The sequence below is a fragment of the Brachycentrus maculatus genome, unplaced genomic scaffold, assembly GCF_059751285.1.
Source record: "Brachycentrus maculatus isolate JH-2025_06_01 unplaced genomic scaffold, ASM5975128v1 h1tg000114l, whole genome shotgun sequence".
Lineage (NCBI taxonomy): Eukaryota > Metazoa > Arthropoda > Insecta > Trichoptera > Brachycentridae > Brachycentrus > Brachycentrus maculatus.
Window position 1 is genome coordinate 404,977 of NW_028280867.1, and position 20,346 is coordinate 425,322.

General features: G+C 35.8%; 1 protein-coding gene across 3 annotated transcripts in view; it reads left to right on the forward strand.

Moving 5' to 3' along the window:
- Positions 1-20,346, forward strand: part of swm (Zinc finger protein swm) — a 63,987-nt gene extending 43,641 nt beyond the window's left edge. Inside the window, exons 19-25 of one of the 3 annotated variants that reach the window (XM_088259207.1) lie at positions 511-612; positions 1,058-1,161; positions 1,761-1,787; positions 4,608-4,755; positions 6,256-6,384; positions 8,265-8,429; positions 9,398-20,346. In XM_088259207.1, the coding sequence (XP_088115333.1) occupies positions 511-612; positions 1,058-1,161; positions 1,761-1,787; positions 4,608-4,755; positions 6,256-6,384; positions 8,265-8,429; positions 9,398-9,478 (756 nt within the window). In that variant the 3' untranslated portion in view covers positions 9,479-20,346. Of the gene's footprint in view, positions 1-510; positions 613-1,057; positions 1,162-1,760; positions 1,788-4,595; positions 4,756-6,255; positions 6,385-8,264; positions 8,430-9,397 lie in introns of all 3 variants that reach the window. The other 2 variants (XM_088259208.1, XM_088259210.1) reach the window with 2 other exon arrangements.

Below are 20,346 nucleotides of genomic sequence, written 5' to 3' on the forward strand. Positions count from 1 at the left end.
ATATATATATATATATGTATATATATATATATATATATATATATATATATATATATATATATGTATATATATATATATATATATATATATATATATATATATATATATATATATATATATATATATATGTATATATATATAATATGTATATAAAAGTAAAAGGCAGCAAGTCAAGCCTTGATCGATTACATCCACTGGGTGTGACTCTAAAAAGTATATAAAGAAGTATAATTAAAAAAAATTACAAACATTTTCAATTTCACCCATTTTTACACAACTAACAAAATATCACAATTTGCACATGTGACTCATTTACTTTTATATATATATATATATATATATATATATATATATATATATATATATATATATATATATATATATGTAAATATACTGTCTATTAATCAGCCGTCATCACGCGTGTCTAAATTTCTGTTTCTTGGTTTTTGTGTCTCGTATTTTGGTAATTGATATTTTCCACAATTATAAATGAGTTTTTTACCGTTTTAGGCAAACGTGGCGCTGAGCGCGATGATCAAGCGGCCCCGCAGCAAGGAAGAAGCGCAGAAGGAGATATTGGACGCAGAGTTGGACTTGTTCACAAAGCAACAGGTTATTATTAGAATTTCATTTATTTATTAAACTTCGAACTTAAGGTGTTAAAAAACTGTATATTGTACACCATATGAAAATGTGATTTAACCAGATCCACACGGCTCACATAACCGTATGTGTTTTCACAAAACATGCCCCATACGCGGCTGACATAAGCGTATGTGTTTTTTCTTTGCTCTAAGTTTCCAACCTCAGTTCAACTTGGAGGGATTTTTTAATGGTGTGGAACTTTGGATAAAATAACACGTCAATCCTTGGCCTTATGACATCTGTTGAAATATCTGACTAATAATTTGTAACATCACAAGGATAAATAAAAGAACAGATCCCTGATTTTTCTCGAGGTCGGTTATTAGTCCGCGCCATAATCACGCCCTATATCTGTCTCTACGGCTCTTTAGGCATGGCCTGTATTGTAGTACAAATATCAACCTTTTTACAGGAGGGAGGCCACGACCTCACCGACCTGGTCAGGAAGGTCGCCGATCTGAAGCGCCTGCACGGGATCCGGCATTCCGGAATAGTGCGACGCGGAGCTCCTCAGAGGTAAGAGACTATCCAGCACCGGCGAGACCGGATTTTTTCAAAATGCGCCGGATAACGAAACAACACCATCTTCTTCTTCTGACCCTATCCACAGCAAGTGGAGCCAAGGGCACTTAATCACATCAAAACATTATCTTATTATTACAAATCTTAAGAGGGAATTTGCAGAATTCAATTTCAGAATGCGGACGGCCGCACAAGAGGTCGGTCGCGATTTTAATAAAATATATACATATCGGAATTTGACTTTTTTAAAAAATTCTTTACCTTCAATAACTCTTTTCTTTTCAAAACGATATATTTTAAAGAAAAAGTTACTTTTTAGTACAAAAATTATATTTTAATAAAAAAAAAATCATTTACATAGGTTTAAAGAAAATTAAGTTGCAGTTTATCGTGTATTAGGTCGTAACTTTATCCACACCCAATGGTGCTTAGGGCACTGCACCGAATTCACAACACTTGAATGGAATGGCAAATTTTTTCAAATTGATGGTTTAATATACGAAGGCAATGTGATGAGATTAGTCGTGCCCTTTATATTTGTAATAAAAATATATATATATATATATCTAATTTCTGATATTTTTCAACGCCAGCTATTGGATAGTGAGGAAAAAGATTGGGTGAGTTTTTATTTATTTATTTATTTATTTATTTATTTATTTATTTATTTATTTATTTATATTTCATCATACAAATAGTCATATTATTTTTTGACATCTCATCAAAGATGAAGAAGAATACGGAAGTCTGGGCATTTACGGGGCTTACGACCGTCATAGGCTGGTTTGAGTGATCACTCTACACACGTGTAACATTCACCAATTCTACCCATTATTGACAACCACACTACTCAAATTCTTGGAAGTTCTATATATATGAACCAATTTAGAAACCTTGTTCATGAATCACTAGAACTTCACTAGAGACATCTATTGGTGAGATGTAAAGAAGCTTTTTATTAAGCAGAAACTCTTATATTAGTATGTGAGATCCGAATCCTGGATTATAATCACACACATGAGAAACGCCAGAAAATACCATTTTCATTTTTATTATTAAGCTTATAATTTGACCAGATAATTTATTTACAACATTTTATTTGTGAACAAGTATTTGGACACACTCAAAATGTTGTATACAAATAGTCATAAATTACAATAATGGGCCCTCGCTGAGTGCTCGCCGTGCCGAGGGCACATTTTACAATTATTACATTATTATTATCAACCCTTATCCGCACCCGATGGTGCATAGGGCATTGCGTCATATAAACGCAGTGTTATCTTGACCGTTAACACGTGAAGGAAAGGTGATCAGCCCTCCGCTTAGGGCATCAGCCCAGGGTAATATTGAATAGAAATAAGGAGAAAATAAGACTGCCATTTTCGAAAAAAAAAACAGAGAAGCAAAATTGTTTGATGTATAAGGGTTTGAAAATGTATGATGAGATGCCTGAATGTATGGAGAATGAAAAGAGTCTGAAAGAATTTAAAAATAAATGTTTTGTTTACTGTAAGAAGACGTAAATATATATATGATATAAAAGTGTAAAAATAGTTTGTACTGAATCCTGAAATTATCCGGAGCATTGGTCTGTATGTTCCCGATAGTTACCTAAGACAGCGTCGGCATAGATTGTTTCACATTCCTATACACAGGACCAGCCTGCCGATGGTTATGCCTGTAGGAAGAGCTACCGCTATGTTGAACAATATCACATTGGATATTGATCTGTTCCATGTGCCCGAAGGAGTTTTCCGAAGCGGGATTCTTCTACACCTTTAAGTCTTCTTGCTTACTTTTACCTTTAATATATACGCCTTGAATATTGTTTGTTATGTATATATTGGGAATCGAACCCGAGACCTCCAGAATGGTAGCCGAGCGTGCTGACCATTACACTACGGAGGCGGGTAAAATAAATATAAGTGATTTTTTCACTGTAATATTTATTCAATATTACCATGGACTGGTACCTGAAGCGGAGGGCTGATCACCTTTCCTTCATGTGTAAACGATCAAGATAACACTGCGTTTATATGACACAGTGCCCTATGCACCATTGGGGTGCGGATGAGGGTTTTATTATTATTATTATTATTATTATGTATATATTATTTTTTTATTGAATAAATTGAATTGAAATTGAATGTCATAAAATCTAACTAAAGAAATTTAAAAATTTAATAATACTGTTAGAGTGTAAAAATCACTTATATTTATTTGATGGACAGTTAGGATTCTAATGATAAATAGTAATGTCTCAGACGTTTCTTTAAAGTTATTAGAGAAGGTGCATTTGTTTGCGCGGAGAGGTAATTCATTCCATAGTCTGGCCGCATGGACAGAGAAGGAATTACATATACATGTATCGTGTCATATATTATAATCATATCATTTTTAAAGGCGGAGACTGACCGGAGCATTTTGTCTTAACAAAACATCGTAACATCGCTTGCGGCGAGCATGTTACGTTATGATGTTACGGCATCGCTGACTGACCGCGATCAGTGCTCGCTAGTGGCCTTGTGCTCAGTGTTGCCATATCGCCCACTCCTTTCAAGAACGTCATAAATAAAAAAACTTGATTTTTCAGGAGAACGTTTTTAAAGTTGAAAAATATAATGCAATGTGTTAAAAATAAATATCAAGCCACTTATTGAACTTTTTAGTGTGCAAGAAAAATGCTGTTTAGGTAAAACCTGAAGGTTTTTTTCTCCATTTGAAAAATATTTAGGATATTTTAAAAAATTATTAAATAATACATTTTCTTCAAAATGCAAAAACAACACTTTCTGCCCTGAAGCGGGTAAATATTAAGTTTAAAAAATGCCTCTTTTGCTGGGATATAGTACATTTTCTGGGCATTCTTAAAACATGTACAACTGAAAATTGACGATTTTTGATTTATGACGTTCTTGAAAGGAGTGAGCGATGTGTCACACCAAAAAATCTGAAAATCTGAATCAATAACCCGAAATCTGTATGAATCTTTGCAACATTGCATTCGTACTGTAGTTAAAATGTCGGACGATGAAGACGTGATTCTTGGTACTGTGATTTTAATAAATTACTGCTTACTCCAAATGAAGAAAAAAAAATATAGTGCTAATCCCCACAAATTCCCCGCACTCTAAGGGAATTCCCCACAGTTTGGCAACCCTGTACTAACCTAAAGTTGCATCCGACTTCGGATGGAGCATTCGGGAGGAGCGGCGAGCAGCTCGGCTCGGTGTACTGACTGCCTGAATGCTCGCATCGCAACATGTTACGTTACAACGAAATGCTCCGGTCAGTCTCCGCCTTAAGTGTATTCCTTCAGGTTTCCAAAACACGGAAAGCCGGCTACGAATCCTTATCTTTATTCGATACGACTCTAGTCTCATATGTCGGACGCACAGGACGTGTTAAATACCTGATTGGTGCAGTTTCCCTTGCAGGGCGGCCACGCGCGCCAAGTTCGGCAAGATGGCCGCCGCCGCCAAGATGGGCATGTTCGTCAACCAGTCGGTGGACCACCGGCCTCGCTCGCTGCTCATCTCGGGCTACGAGGGAGACGACCAGGCCGCCGTGGAGCAACACTTTGCCGTTAGTATTATCACTCATTCATCTTATCCATAATAATAATAAAACCCTTATCCGCACCCCAATGGTGCATAGGGCACTGTGTCATATTAACGCAGTGTTATCTTAATCGTTTACACATGAAGGAAAGGTAATCAGCCCTCCGCTTCAGGTACCAGTCCATGGTAATATTGAATAAATATTACAGTGAAAAAATCACTTATATTTATTTTACCCCCCTTGGGAATCGAACCCGGGACCTCCAGAACGGTAGCCGAGCGTGCTGACCATTACACTACGGAGGCGGACAATCAATTATAATTCTTCTTATCGTTCTTCATCGTCTAGGGATTGAGAGGTGTTTTTAAAGGAGAGCCGCCTGTTAAGACGTTCATTGCTAGCTATACTAAGAAGATATTTAATGTCACGCTGAGAATATAAGTTAATAATATATAAGTTAATAATATGTAAAATACAACATTTTGAGTGTGTCCAAATGCTTGCTCACAAAATCTGGATTATCTCCAATTACAGGAGTTATTTTCATATTATTTTTTGACATCTCATCAAAGATGACGAAGAATATGGAAGTCTGGGAATTTACGGGGCTGACGACCGTCATAGGCTGGTTTAAGTGATAACTTTACACGCGTGTAACATTCACCAATTCTACCCATTATTGAACTTGACACTACTCAAATTCTTGGAAGTTCTATATATATGAATCAATTTAGAAACCTTGTTCTTGAATCACTAGAGACATCTATTGGTGATATGTAATGAAGCTTTTTATTAAGCAGAAACTCTTATATAAGTGTACACACGTGTAACATTAACCAATTCTACACATTATTGACAACCACACTACTCAAATTCTTGGAAGTTCTATATATATGAACCGATTTAGAAACCTTGTTCTTGAATCACTAGAAACATCTATTGGTGAGATGTAAAGAAGCTTTTTACTAAGCAGAAACTCTTATATTAGTGTGGTTGTCAATAATGGGTAGAATTGGTGAATGTTACACGTGTGTAAAGTGATCACTAAACCAGCCTATGACGGTCGTCAGCCCCGTAAATGCCCAGATTTCCATATTCTTCTTCATCTTTGATGAGATGTCAAAAAATAATATGTAAAATAAATTGAAATCAAGTTAAGAATACCGTCCGCACCCTTTTATGCCATTACAAATGCAGTAACTTCATCCCTGATATAAAAGGACAGTTATTTTTTCAAGGGCGAGCGATTCAAAGCCATGTTTACACGAGCACATTTTTTTTTACTGGAAAGATTGTATACAATTTCGTTTTATATTTTCCTCAAAGTATCATTATTTTTTTGCTTCTAACTCTATCGCCTCTTGTATCCTTTATGTTTTTGTTATTACAATGTAATTTGTTTGTTAGAGTTAAAATCGATCGCAAACGAGTGGAGGCTTAATAGAAAAAAATATGTGGGCAAAAGTCATTGATAATTTCAGTCAATGATTACAAATCTATTCAAATTTTCTATTTATTCGACAGCAATACGGAGAGGTCACCCGGCGCGTGGTAGACCCCAAGACGCCCAGCCTGTGGATCCAGTACGAGACGCGCAAGTTTGCGGAGCTCGCCTTCCTAAAGGGGAAGCAATTCAACGACCGCACTCTGAGTGTAAGTGCCCCGACATGTCCCCTGCCCATACCGAACCTCTATCCTCTTCCCTTGCCCCCGATACGGGAACACATTGTTGTCGAAACCCGATCGCTCACTCCTTACAAGAACGTCATAAATCAAAAATTGACAATTTTCAGTTGTGCATGCTTTTGGAATGCCCAGAAAATGTACTATATCCCAGCAAAAGCGGCATATTTTCAACTTAATATTTACCCGCTACAGGACAGAATGTGTTGTTTTTGCATTTTTAAGAAAAGGTAGTATTTAATTTTTTTTTTTATAAACTTAACCTTTTAACCGCGTTCACTTTGTTCCTGAGAGACGCCCGTGCGCGGCATTTCGCCGTTTTTTAAATGATTACTTTTATCATGTATTTAGTTAAAAAAATATTTATTTTCCTAAGTAAAAACGTTCAATGGGATTCATTGTGCCTTTTTGGTACTCTATAATACACTCGTGTCACATTATTCTTGAAATATATCGTAATATAAACAAATAAGATCGTAACATAAAAAAATCGAAGCACGCATCGTGTGTCACTCTTACCCACTGGCGATGCGTAGCGTCAAGAGTGAGACAGATATAGGGCATGATTATGGCGCAGACTAATTACCGACCGCAAGAAAAATCAGGGATCTGTTCTTTTATTTATACTTGTGATGTTACAAATTATTAGTCAGATATTTCAACAGATGTCATAAGGCCAAGGATTGATGTATTATTTTATCCAAAGTTCCACACCATGAAAAAATCCCTCCAACTTGAACTGAGGTTCGAAACTTGGAGTAAAGTAAAAACACAAACGGTTATGTCAGCCGCGTACAGGGAATGTTTTGTGAAAACACATACGGTTATGCGAGCCACGTGGATCCGGTTAATATTTTTCAAATGGAGAAAAAACCTTCAAGTTTTACTTAAAAAGATCTGTTGCACAGTAAAAAGTTCAATAAGTGGCTTGATATTTATACATTGTATTATATTTTTAAACTTTTGAAAAATCTATTTTTTTTATTTATGACGTTGTTGAAAGGAGTAAGCGACATCTCACACATGCAAATTTCGCGGGAGTTCGCAAAACTCACTTGGCACATTGGGCGGTTTCGTTCATCACCCCTAATTATACACCCCACTGAGATAGACACAGCCAACAGCGGGCAGTTATTGTTGCAATGTGTATTTTGTTCATATAAACTTATAATTTTGTTTACATCAATTTACTTTGTTTTGTGTTATATGGGTACTATGTATCTAGATATAGGCTATGTTTAGTGAGGCGTTTATCAAAAACATATGATAATGTAAAAATTATAGAATAATATTGTAAAAAAAAAATAATAATAATATTACGGGGCTTGGGTATCGGTAATTCAAACCCTTATCCGCACCCCAGTGGTGCATAGGGCACTGCATATAAACGCAGTGTTATCTTGATCGTTTAACCCTTGCTTCAGGTACCAGTCCGGGGTAATATTGAATAAATATTAGAGTGAAAAAATCACTTATGTTTATTTGACGCCCCCTGGGTATCCAACCCGGTATGGTAGCCGAGCGTGCTGACCATTACACTATGGAGGCGGACAAAAAAATTAGGATGCAATCGGTTTATTCAACAGGTTGCTACAGCAGTACAAGAACAAGTGTATGCAGTCTCCTTCGCGTCAATCTCATAAGGGTTGAGTCTAATGGTATACACATTCCCTGCGTCCACCCGTGCCCTGCCGCTAGCGGGCGCACAGGGTCATAGTTCAAGTTGTTAGAATGATTGCGCCGTAAAATTTATGTGTTAATACAAATGTGGGAAACTTCAAGACCCACATTCCTTACACTATATGTGCCACGCATCATATTGACCTTCCGTTTGGGCGTTGTGTCCGCAGGTGACCTGGATGGAGCCCATGAAGCGGCAGGCGGCGCCGCCCCCGGCCGTGCAGCCCCCCCCCGCCCCCGCCGGCCCCGAGGAGCTCGGCGGGCCTCCGGCGGCCCCCGACAAGCCGCAAGCCCCCGAAGAGAGCGGCTCCGCGCTGGACGAGACTGAATTTGAGGTTAGTTCGCCCACTCCTAACAATGTTTTAGGTCATCAACGTAAAAGTGGCTTAACCCTCAATTTTTTATCACCTAACTTACCTACTAAAAATTATTTAAAATTGTAAAAGAAAAACACTTGTTTTTTTACCACATTTTAGTTTTTATCATGCCTAGTTTATTTTATTATGCTGACTAGTTTCGGAAGCTATGCTTCCATCTTCAGGTCTAAATATAAACTAAAACATAATAAATAATTATCTGTTCTATAAATAAAGAGTGGGGTAGCAAAATAATCTCATATGGTAAAAAAAACAAGTGTTTTTCTTTTATAATTTCTTCATGTCTTATCACAAATTGAATGCCGAAACAAAAATAAAATAATTTACAACATTTCGAGTGTGTCTAAATACTGGTTCACAAAATCTGGATTATCTCTACTTTCATATTATTTTTTTGACATCTCATCAAAGATGAAGAAGAATATGGAAGTCTGGGCATTTACGGGGCTTAGGTTTATATATATAGAACTTCCAAGAATTTGAGTAGTGTGGTTGTCAATAATGGGTACAGTTGGTGAATGTTACACGTGTTAAACCAGCCTATGACGGTCGTCAGCCCCGTAAATGCCCAGACTTCCATATTCTTCTTCACCTTTGATGAGATGTCAAAAAATAATATGATTAAGGAAACTAACTAACTAACTAACCATCGCGCCGCTTCCCCGCAGGGGTAGGCAGAGAGAATAGAGCGCCACACCACTCTGTCCTTGCAAACATTCTTCGCCTCTTCCACGTTCATGCATCTCCTCATACATACCCGCCGATTGTTACGACTCCTAACCTGACCACTTTCAAGTATTTGGCATACCTGATCGTGCCATGTTTTCCTCGGTCTTCCTCTGATTAAGGAAACACTTGTTAATAATGCTCACACTTACTTAAGTTTGTCAAGCCCTTGTACAATCGGATGTATCTCTCTTCCGCAGAGCGGAGTGGAGCTGTCGGAGGACATCCTGCTACAGGACGACGAAGAAGAGGACGAGGAGGACCGCTCTTGGAGACGTTGACCACCGCCCGCGCCGCCGAATGCTTTGTTTAAATCCTCATCCTCCAGAGACATTTAGCGCTAGCCGTTCCGGACACTGTCTACGCCTGTTCAAAGTCCATAGTAGCTATCCAAACAGTGTTGAGAGATACTAGAGACCCGAGCGTACAAACGGTTCATTTCTTTAAAAGATAACATGTATTAAAATTAGTCTTTGTGTAGAATAACGCGACACTCCGTATAAGACCAATTTTGAGATTGTTAATATAAACATGACTAGTTTTCCATCTACATCAATAAATTTGCGAACAAATGATTAATTTCTTCAAAGAATAACATGAATTAAAATTAGTCATTCGGCATATTAACGTTGTGTAGAATAACGCGACACTCCGTATGAGACCACTTTTGAGTTTGTTAATATAAACAGGACTAGTTTTCAATCTACATCAATAAATTCGCAAACAAATGATTGATTTCTTCAAAGAATAACATGTATTAAAATTAGTCATTCAGCATATTAACCTTGTAGGATACCTTGATGATTTAAATATGCAAATAGAACCCTCCGTATAAGACCACTTTTGAGTTTGTTAATGTAAACGTCACTAGTTTTCAGATCTTCATCAATAAATTCGCGAACAAATGATTAATTTCTTCAAAGAATAACATATATTAAATTAGTCATTCGGTATATTAACATTGTGTAAAATAACGCGACACTCCGTATAATACCACTTTTGAGTTTATTAATATAAACATGACTTGTTTTCATATCTGCTTTTGATAAATTTGCGTACAAATGATTAATTTCTTCAAAGAATAACATGTATTAAAATTAGTCATTCGGCATATTAACCTTGTAGGATACCTTGATGATTTAAATATGCAAATAGAACCGTCCGTATAAGACCACTTTTGAGTTTGTAAATGTAAACGTGACTAGTTTTCAGATCTTCATCAATAAATTCGCGAACAAATGATTAATTTCTTCAAAGAATAACATTTTTTTAAATTAGTCATTCGGCATATTAACCTTGCAGGATAACGTGATGATTTGAATATGCAAATAGAACACTCCGTATAAGATCACTTTTGAGTCAATGAGTAGATCTACATCAATAAATTCGCGTACAAATGATTAATTTCTTCAAAGAATAACATGTATTAAAATTAGTCATTAGCATATTAACTCTGTGTAGAATAACGCGACACTTCGGATAATACCACTTTTGAGTTTATTAATATAAATGTGACTAGTTTTCAATCTACATCAATAAATTCGCAAACAAGTGGTTAATTTCTTCAAAGAATAACATGTAATAAAATTAGTCATTCGGCATATTAACTTTGTGTAGAATAACGCGACACTCCGTATAAGAACACTTTTGAATTTGTTAATATAAACATGACTTGTTTTCAAATCTACTTTTGATAAATTTGCGAACAAATGATTAATTTCTTCAAAGAATAACATGTAATAAAATTAGTCATTCGGCATATTAAATTTGTGTAGGATAACGCGATGATTTGAATATGCAAATAGAACGCTCCGTATAAGACCACTTATGAAGTTATTAACGGAAATACTACTATATTTTGTATATGATAGTGCTTGCAAAAGTAATCTCATACGAATTTTATTTAAATATATTGAAAATAAGCCGTATTCTCTTTAAATAAAAAGTAGGCACCGCCAATGAAACATAATAAATCTGTCCATTTCAATGTAATTTTTATTTTATTGTTTTGACATTAGGAGAGTCATTGACGTCTTTAACAAATTGACATAAATGGTTTATAAAAACAACCAAATTACGTTTTTCAAAAAAAGTTTCACAACTAAACTATCTAGTGTTTATTTTCCAAAAATTGCAACGTTCAGGTGTCGTGTATTATAACGCTTGGCCTGGTATCAACCAGTACCTAATCTCGATAAATATAAAGAATATAGTCTATGGAAAAATCCGCCCCTTGCAACACAGATGAGAATCGCGTACACTTTTACGGAATTTTCTTCTATTTTATGACGATTTCTATGGATCAACTAAAGTATCTAGTGTTTATTTTCCAAAGGTTGCAACGTTCAGGTGTCGCGTATTATAACGCTTGGCCTGGTATCAACCAGTACCTAATCTCGATAAATATAAAGAATATAGTCTATGGAAAAATCCGCCCCTTGCAACACAGATGAGAATCGCGTACACTTTTACGGAATTTTCTTCTATTTTATGACGATTTCTATGGATCAACTAAACTATCTAGTGTTTATTTTCCAAAGGTTGCAACGTTCAGGTGTCGTGTATTATAACGCTTGGCCTGGTATCAACCAGTACCTAATCTCGATAAATATAAAGAATATAGTCTATGGAAAAATCTGCCCCTTGCAACACAGATGAGAATCGCGTACACTTTTACGGAATTTTCTTCTATTTTATGACGATTTCTGTGGATCAATCGTAAACTAGTAATTGGAAGAAAATCCTACTACATAATATGCAATGAACGTATAAGTTCTATGAACTAATGTAGACAGTTTACAAATTATATGAAATTAAGGCTATTTATTGATTGGATTTAACATCCGATAAGTGAATTAGATTCCATTTGGAGTATAAAATATTGTATCTATACTAATGTAGATATGTTCTGTATGAATATTACCGTATAACCCCAAACAAAAGACAAAATTTTCTGCCAAAGTCTCCACACTTAATTAAGTTATTAAATTATTCGAAACATATGTAATAAATCTCTTCTTCTTGTTTAGACTTGTGTCATCCACTGCTGTATATAGACCTCTTCCATTTCTTTCTGCTGGTAGCTGTTTGCAGACAGTTTTTACCCCCCACAGCGGCTATGTCATCGGACCATCTTTTTTGAGGTCTTCCGACGTCTCTCTTATTCTCCTGAGGTCTTTGTCTTAAAATTTTAGGGGTCCATCTTGTGGGGTCATGTCTTGCAACGAATTTGGACATGTTTATTTGTTTATTGAACGGCTGAAGCCTTTAAGATAATACATATATACAGTATCTTATATAAAAATAGACTAATGAAAACACTAATAGAGAAACAAAAAGTCTTATAACATAAAATCATAATAAAATAACAAATAGTAAGCACTGGTAAATACACGTCTCCTTCAAACACTATCAGCGAGCAGCGAGAGAGAGTGAAACACAACGTTTAAATTTATCCATTATAACATGGGGAAGAAATGCTGATAAATCTCTGAGGTTTTCATATTATTTTATATATATAATATATAAAAATAAAACCCTTATCCGCACCCCAATGGTGCATAGGGCACTGCGTTATATAAACGCAGTGTTATCTTGATCGTTTACACACGAAGGAAAGGTGATCAGCCCTCCACTTCAGGTACCAGTCCAGGGTAATATTGAATAAATGTAACAGTGAAAAAATCACTTATATTTATTTTACCCCCCTTGGGAATCGAACCCGGGACCTCCAGAACGGTAGGCGAGCGTGCTGACCATTACACTACGGAGGCGGACAAAGGCGGACATTTTATATACCATAGTAATTTGCTCCATAGAAACTTCAGCTCTGAGCCATCCAAAGCCAACTATAGACTCATCATTTTACTATCCAGAGACGCTTTTATTTATCAATCCATGCAAGATCCTTTTTTTTATTACGAAAGAAAACTTGTTTATCACTAGGAATTTCGATAATCCGTCCCATATATATTGAATCATCAGTAAAATGTCATGTTAAACAAATGTACCACAAGATTTTCACTCTCTTGATTTTGACCTTGTCTTTTATTGGGGCTCTTACGGTACCATTAGTTTGTCGTAGACGATCGAGGGTTGACTAGTATATCGGCGGCATACGTAGCTAGGACATCCCGGATTGACCGGGACAGTCCCGGTTATCATACAAATTATATGGCCCCGATCAAACCTCGACCTTTGTAATTAGGATTTTTGCCAGTTCCTCAAAATAGTCGAATTACATATGCCTTAAACTTTAAAATAAATTTTGATAATACCAATCTTTTTCTGCATTATACACTCTCTCCACCATATAAAGTGGGTTTCGGAAACGCGATACATCGCGATCGTAAATATCTGTGGAATGGCACGTGCGATTATCGTAAATTTTGATGTGTCTCGTTTAGAGAACCATATATTACAGTGGGTTTTGGAATCGTGATACAGCGTTATCGTAAATACCACATTCTAAATCTGTGGAATGGCACTTGCGATTGTCGTAAGATTTCATGTGTCTCGTTTAGAGAACCATGTATTACAGTGGGTTTCAAAATTGTGATACAGCGCTATCGTAAATACCACATTCTAAATCTGTGGAACGGCACTTGCGATTGTCGTAAGATCTGATGTGTCTTGTTTAGAGAACCATATATTACAGTGGGTTTTGGAATTGTGACACAGCGCTATCGTAAATACCGCATATTAAATCTGTGGAATGGCACTTGCGATTGTCGTAAGATTTCATGTGTTTCGTTTAGAGAACCATATATTACAGTGGGTTTTGGAATTGTGATACAGCGCTATCGTAAATACCACATACTAAATCTGTGAAATAGCACTTGCGATTGTCATAAGATTTGATGTGTCTCATTTAGAGAACCATGTATTATAGTGGGTTTTGAAATCGTGATACAGCGCTATCGTAAATACCACATAATAAATCTGTGGAATGGCACTTGCGATTGTCATAAGATTTGATGTGTCTCGTTTAGAGAACCATGTATCATAGCGGGTTTCAGAATCGCGTACACACTGCGATCATAAAGTCCGCCTTCTATATCTGCGGAATAGGACGTGTGATATTCGTAAGTTTTGGCGTGTCTCGTTTAGAGAACCATATATTATAGCGGGTTTCAGAATCGCACACACACCGTGATCCTAAAAACTGGGAATGGCACGTGCGATTATCTTAGGTTGTGACCGTTTGGGGAACACCCGCTAAAGATTCATGGGAATATAACACCCTGTATGTATAAATAATTTTGTGCCTTGCAGTTCTTTTAACCATGCCGTACGTAGCTGTAGATTTAGTGATCAAACGGAACGTTTGCTAGAAACATTAGTAATGCGCTTAGAGTTCGATGCATTCTGTGCAATTGTCGCTGTATTTTGTAGGATAAAGACGACTCGCGTCAACTAGATTTAAACAAGGACAGACGGCGTATAAGACGATCCTTCTAAACTTGGACAGATTGAAGTACAAAGCGCTGTTTTGCTAACTTGATATGTATTAGATATCACGTTTTAGCGTATTCGAGTAATTATGTCAATGAAATTGATGTGTTTGAACATTATCTCTGTATATTTCAACACTAGAACTTACAAGTGTGTAAGGAAAAAAAATCAGTCTCTTGATTCAACCTCTGAGTAGCAAAACCCCCAAAACATGTTTGGTGGGCCGTATAAGCCAGCAAATGTCAACTTCAGCATTATTCAAAATGTGGCATTTGCACTCGTAACAATTCAACTCCTGAGTGGCAAAACCCCCAAGACATGTTTGGTGGGCCGTATAAGCCAGCAAATGTCAACTTCAGCATTATTCAAAATGTGGCATTTGCACTCGTAACAATTCAACTCCTGAGTGGCAAAACCCCCAAGACATGTTTGGTGGGCCGTGTAAGCCAGCAAATGTCAACTTCAGCATTATTCAAAATGTGGCATTTGCACTCGTAACAATTCAACTCCTGAGTGGCAAAACCCCCAAGACATGTTTGGTGGGCCGTATAAGCCAGCAAATGTCAACTTCAGCATTATTCAAAATGTGGCATTTGCACTCGTAACAATTCAACTCCTGAGTGGCAAAACCCCCAAGACATGTTTGGTGGGCCGTATAAGCCAGCAAATGTCAACTTCAGCATTATTCAAAATGTTAATAATACTAAATTTAACCCTCGGGTGGCAAAACCCCAATGACATGTCGAGTGGGCCGTAAAACCCAGCAAATGTCTAGTTCCGCATTATTCAAAATGTGGCATTCGCACTCGCAACACTGGATTCAACCCGAGAGTGGCGAAACCCCCAAGACATGTTGGATGGGCCGTAAAAGCCAACAAATGTCAAAATTTCATATTCCCTTCCTATGAACCTTGTCCATTTAATATATCTTATCTTTAATGTGATGCTAACACGCTACCGGAAATTGCACCAAAACAAATGCGTTCTTCAATGAGTGATGAATTTATTAACACTCTAATTTAAAATATTACTTTAATGCTAGGAATTTATCGTTAACATAATTTATTTCATTTAAAATATTAAATTTAAAAATGTATGCATCACACGTACCGCGTGACATTCTCTCTTTAAGTTGTAAAATATTAACGAAAAACGTTTGCATGATTTGCAAAAATTCGGCAATTAGATCGTCGCAGTTTGAGAATGTTTAAATATCATTTTATTAATAATTATTTAGGTGTTTTATTGTTTGATTTTTAAATTAATTTCTACTTTTATCTTAGAAATTTCTGTGAGGATGCTTTTAATAGATTGATAATTGTAAAACCGAACTACAGTCACTGGCTAAAATTATAATATGATGAAAACTGATAATATAGTCTATAATCAATTTTTTATTACCTGCTTTTTGAAGCGGGTCAAAAAAAAATTAAAAATAAAGTGTATTCCATTGCAATAAAATTTTTGAAATATTTATAAGGAAATTAGATTAGTCTGTATTTTAGTATGTCTCCCGTGTTTAGCGTGTTTGATTATCACGCGAGAGGTCCGGGATTCGTCACCCAGATGCAATGGAGTGTTTCGCGCGGATGTTTGGACATCGCGGATGTTGGCATGTCACTCAGACCGTGAGACTGATCATCTCGCCTTTAAATAAAACACATGATGATGCTCCATCGATTTGGTGCTACGAAAAAGGCGAATGGTGCAAAATGTGACGTGTGAAGCTATTTTAACCTTTCCTTCTTGGTGATATGTATTTACTACAATTTGACTCTAAAAATGAGAATATCTATATAAAATATAGTAGATATATTCTTAGAATTTCTGTATTCCTCCGTAATACAATTACGTATTACATAAAAGTATTATAATATAAAGTCATTCTTTGCAGCAACGGAAACAAATAATTTATGAAAAAATTGGAGATAGAATCACCAATACGCAAGAGTTTCCCAGTGTGTGTGCGTGTGTGCCGTGCTTTTGTACATGTGGCTTGATTCTGTTTATACTAATCTCCGTTCAGTAGCACGCAAGTCGTCCTCCGTGGTGGTTGTGCCGCTACGCCAGCTATTGCGTCTACTTGCGATGTTTTAATTTTCTCATTTTTAGGCACTTACCGGAGCTAACATTACAAAATTGTTAACATTTTAACTTCGACTATGGTCAATAAAAGCAACGTTTAAATGTATTAACTTTTTCATGTTTTTAAATCACATTTTCATGTGGTGTGCTAAATACATATCACCGGAGAGTTTCTGGCACCATTAGGAAAAGTTTAAGATCAGATTTTTACAATGTTTAATGCCTCGCGAGAGATGGCGCCGTCGTGTATTTTGAAGCAATATTTTAATAGTAATAATTGGCCATTATACTTGGCAATCATATTTTAAAATGGCCAGAGGCTGTAATTTAATAGATTACAAGAGACAAGTACAAAATTGTAACGATAATTATTCCAATAACATCGATTCGATGAAGATGTAACAGCGGGAGTTTTTCTGACCAAGTAAAGTATTCAAGTTTGGCAAGTTTGAGATTGAAAATTCAATTTTAATAAATCATATGTTCCGAATTCGCTAGAAAAATGGCAATCAAAGCAATAGACTTTGTTAACTAATTTATTTGGCAGTAATTTTGTAATAAAATCTATCCATTTTGAATTTAAATTTTACTTATTATTAAAATGCAAGTTTGTTTTAAAATCACTATAAATATTTTATTAAAACTTAATAAAATGTCTAGCTAAATAAAGAAGCGGAAACCGGTAGACATTATAATTAAGTTATAATAAAATATTTATAGTGATTTAAAAACAAAGTTACATTTTGTAAAATGGAAAATCACAAAGTTAGTGCTTCAAATATAAATTAAATGTTATAATGTCCGCCTTCGTAGTGTAATGGTCAGCACGCTCGGCTACCGTTCTGGAGGTCCCGGGTTCGATTCCCGGGATTCGATTGCCAAATAAATATAACTGATTTTTTCAGTCTAATATTTATTCAATATTACCCTGGACTGGTACCTGAAGCGGAGGGCGACCACCTTTCCTTCATGTATTAACTAATAATCAAGATAATACTGCGTGTGTATGATGCAGTGCCCTATGCACCATCGGGTGCGGACGAGGGTTTGAAAAAGAATTTTTAAGGCAATTTTTTGAAGAAACAAGTGGGTCTTGTATTCTGTAAAATATGGTAATGGGTGCTTCAAACGAATTGCAAAAAACATCGTCAACCCACTGTCTTTTCTCGTGTCTTGCTCTTGTTGTCACGGATTTATTCGAGGAACCAATACGGCCAACTAAGTATTAATTGAATTCGTATATAAAATGTCTTAAATTTACAATTTTGTGCTTGTTTCTGTAATCGAATAGTTTTTAAAATTGATACAAATGTTTACCAAATGACCCACATTCAGATTGTAATTAAAATTAGGTACTCGCAGCAAATTATTAGAATTGTATAAAGCTAGAGTTAGCGAAGGAAGCACTCCTTCTGTAATTGTATGTATATTTGTTTGAAAAAAATATTTTTGAAAAAAAAAAATATTATGAATTAATAAAAAATTAAAAAAAAAACAAAACACACAAGCGGCCCCAAAAGTTGCTGATTTTGAAAAAATTTAAAAAATCACCAAGATTATTTTTAAACAAAAAAATTATGAATTTGTGATTTTTACGAGGAAAAAAAAATACACTCGGAAAAAAATATGTCCGTTATTCGTTTGTTTTTCTTTTCTGTTTATTTTTTGTTTTCTTCTGTTCAATGTCTTGAATTAAAAGAAAAGAAAAAAAATGTATAAGCAGCAACTAAAAAAAATTATTTTGGGGCCGCACAACACTAATAAATGGATCGCAATCGAACTGGCGAGAACTTGCTCAAAACAAAATGTCTCTTTTGAGACAATCTACGTACTTTCGAGGACATCGGACTGTCTTTTTCAAGACATCAACGGTGTCCGAGCGTCGGAAGCGAGATGTCACCATCCGACCAGAGGACCGTCCGGAACTTTTGGACAAGGAGCGAGCGACGCGATAACACGTGAGATGCTGACGAGTTTCAGAATAGAACCCCTGGACTCTGGAACGAAGCTATATATATACAGGTAGTAGTTGCATGTAAAAATTAATGTTTTTTTAAAACTTTTACTTAGTAAATATCACTTTTTATTTAAATCAATTGAAAAAACATCTAATTTATATATTAAATGTTAAAATAAATTTTTAAAATGCTGGGAACAAAGTGAATGGTGCACTGAAATCAGTTATAGCAAATAAAAACCTATCAGCGGAAGCTAAACTGGCAGTGCACAACGGATTCCTGGTTCCAACTCTAATGCATGGAAGTGAAACATGGAGTTGGCAAAAGAAGGATGAAAGTAGACTGAATGCAGTCGAAATGCCATCTCTCAGAAGAATGTGTGACAAAACGATGTATGATAGATGTTCAAATAGTGAAATAAGGAAGGAATGCGAAGCTGAGATAAGCATTATCGATAAAATTAAGAAAGGTGTGTTGAGATGGTTTGGACATGTGGAACGAACGAGTGAGGAGAGAACGGTAAAACAAATTTATGAGGGGAATGTAATTGGAAAAAGGAGCAAAGGAAGACCGAGAAAAGCATGGCACGATCAGGTATGCCAAATACTTGAAAGTGGTCAGGTTAGGAGTCGTAATAATTGGCGGGTATGTATGAGGAGATGCATGAACGTGGAAGAGGCGAAGAGTGTTTGCAAAGACAGAGTGGTGCGGCGTTCTATTCTCTCTGCCTACCCCTGTGGGAAGCGGCGTGATGGTTAGTTAGTTATGTTAAAATAAAACACTGATTTTTGTCTGAGTCTACTAAGTTGTATATTATTGTTAAAAAAAAACATAAAGAATAAATTTTGTGACAATTGTTTCGCCTAGTTATAACATTTTCAAACTAATGACATTCGTTTGAAAATGCCATAACCAGGCGATTGTCATAAACTTTATTCTTTGTGTTTTAAACAATAAAATACACCTTGGAAGATTTAAAAAATCAGTGTTTGATTTTAACATTTAATGTAGACATCAAGATGGAGTTCTACAAATTAAACGCCAAATCTATATATTAAATGAAGATACATCTTTTAATTATCTTCTTCTTTAGCATTCTGCCCTCCACTGCTGGATATAGGCCTCTTCCATGTCCTTAAATTTTTTTTGGTATATTGCTGCTTACAGCCAGTTTCAATTCAATTCAATTGATTTATAGATAATATACACATTACAAACTTAAATTTAAATTGTATACATTAACAAAAATAGAAAATAATCAAGAATACTATTGCTAAAGGTGTAGAAGAATCCAACTTCGGAAAACTCCTTCAGACACATGGAATACATCAATATCCGATGAGATATTGTTCAACATAGCGGTAGCTCTTCCTACAGTTTCTAACCTCCACGGCGGCTATGTCCTCGGACCATCTCTTTTGAGGTCTTCCGACGTCTCTTATTTCCTCCAAGGGCTCCATCTCAAAATTTTAGGGGCCCAATTATTATATACTAAAAAAATAGTTTTCTTATTGACAATTGATTTTTTATCAAAATTGCATTTTTAGTCAAATATTATCTTTTCGTTGTGCCCTACGTAAAGTGCTCTAACTACATTTTTGTCAATTTTGAGATATTTGGTGTATGTTATCAACTGACCGTTATCTATATAT